The sequence below is a fragment of the Gregarina niphandrodes genome, assembly GCF_000223845.1.
Source record: "Gregarina niphandrodes unplaced genomic scaffold scaffold00242, whole genome shotgun sequence".
Taxonomy (NCBI): Eukaryota; Apicomplexa; class Conoidasida; order Eugregarinorida; family Gregarinidae; genus Gregarina; species Gregarina niphandrodes.
Window position 1 is genome coordinate 1,329 of NW_011646002.1, and position 1,452 is coordinate 2,780.

The 1,452-nt window shown below is 46.1% G+C and overlaps 1 protein-coding gene across 1 annotated transcript; it reads right to left on the minus strand.

Annotated features, from left to right (window-relative positions):
- Positions 1-193: 193 nt before the first annotated feature.
- On the minus strand, positions 194-1,248 carry GNI_229480 (hypothetical protein; the record flags this gene model as incomplete). The annotated part of the gene is made up of 3 exons (XM_011135660.1): positions 194-514; positions 686-857; positions 983-1,248. 3 exons carry the CDS (start codon positions 1,246-1,248, stop codon positions 194-196), a joined length of 759 nt encoding a protein of 252 aa, XP_011133962.1.
- Between the last annotated feature and the right edge of the window lie 204 nt (positions 1,249-1,452).

Here is a 1,452-nt window from a genome sequence, read left to right on the forward strand (position 1 = left end):
GGCTCTGCACCCCAATAGGTCCAACAACTCCTTCATGATGACGCTAAGGCTTTATCGTTGTCGCATGTTAGTTGTTTGGGTACTCCGTATCGCGCAACCCATCGCCGAACAAATGTCGCTGCCGCCCAATGGGCAGACTTGTCGGGGACCACCGCTGCTTCCACCCATCGTGACATCCGGTCGATCATTGTCATTATTGGTCTGCCTTCTCCTCTGGTTGGCATTGGATGGAAACAACGTGGCTGCGTTTATTTACTTGGCGTTTAAAGCCTTTATGCCAGACAGATTCTAGTAAATAAGTCCCTTGTTGCGGATGTAGAACTTTGGTAATTCGCATCTGTTCAGACCAAGCAAGCATGAGTTTGTCGGTGCCGTAGTATTTTACTAACTTCTCGCTGTCCTTCTTAGTTAATTGATATATTTCACCATCACCGAGCTCGAACTTCCTGTCATCCTTCTTCGTGGATGTTAGTGCTTGTCGGCTGATGGCTTGTTCAAACGCTTCGAAACGTAACTGAGTAACGAGACTATATCGATGTGCTGCTCGTAAGTCCAGAGTTTCCCAGCTCGTCCATGATTGAAAATGTGAGAGTACCATGTCATTCCCCGCAGGTAGTCTGCAAGGTGATTCGCCCGTATAAATGTGCGGAGTGGATTGATGCGCGTAAAGTACCGAGGCAAGTACTTTTTCAAAGGACCAGTTATTCACACTTGTCCTGGACAATGCACCTTTGAGGAAGTGATGGAATGACGCCACCATCGAATTACCTTGAGGGTATTGCGGTGTCGCGTTGCTGGTTCGGATACCCAATGACTCGACTTTGTCACAGAAGTCTCTTCCAGCATACATGGCTCCACTGTCAGTAAGCATTCTCATCGGTACACCTAGGCTACAGATCCACATGGAGTAAACCAAGTTCCATGTTGTCAAGAGTGTACCATCTTCAAGTATACCAACGTTGTCGTGATTAAATTGTAAGACTTCTCCCTATACATGAATGGTCCGATGGCATCAACAGATACCAGTATGTTGAAGTCCGTGGATAGTAACACACCTTTACCAACCAGATTGACCATATTCATACGTCGTTGACAAGTAAGACAACCAGCGGTAAAGTCGACGCAATCTCTAGCTAACAAGGGCCAGTAGAAGTGTTTCTTGATTCTAACAATCATCTTCTGTGCCCCTACTCTACTGGAGTGGTAATATAATAATATACGAGCCCTTAGCCTTTCAGGTACGTACATTAAGCCCGACTTTGCCTGAACTAGTAGCTTCTCCTGTATGATGCATCCGTCAGGAACAGGGGTAACCTTTTTTGCTGCATCAATAAAGTCTTCGGTAGTCGGAAAATTGTTGTCCACAACGAGGTTTGGAATGACACTGGAATCGATGCTTCATCACCAACTAGCCTTTCAAGTTGTCTTGCAGCTCGATCTCCCACAGGTTTT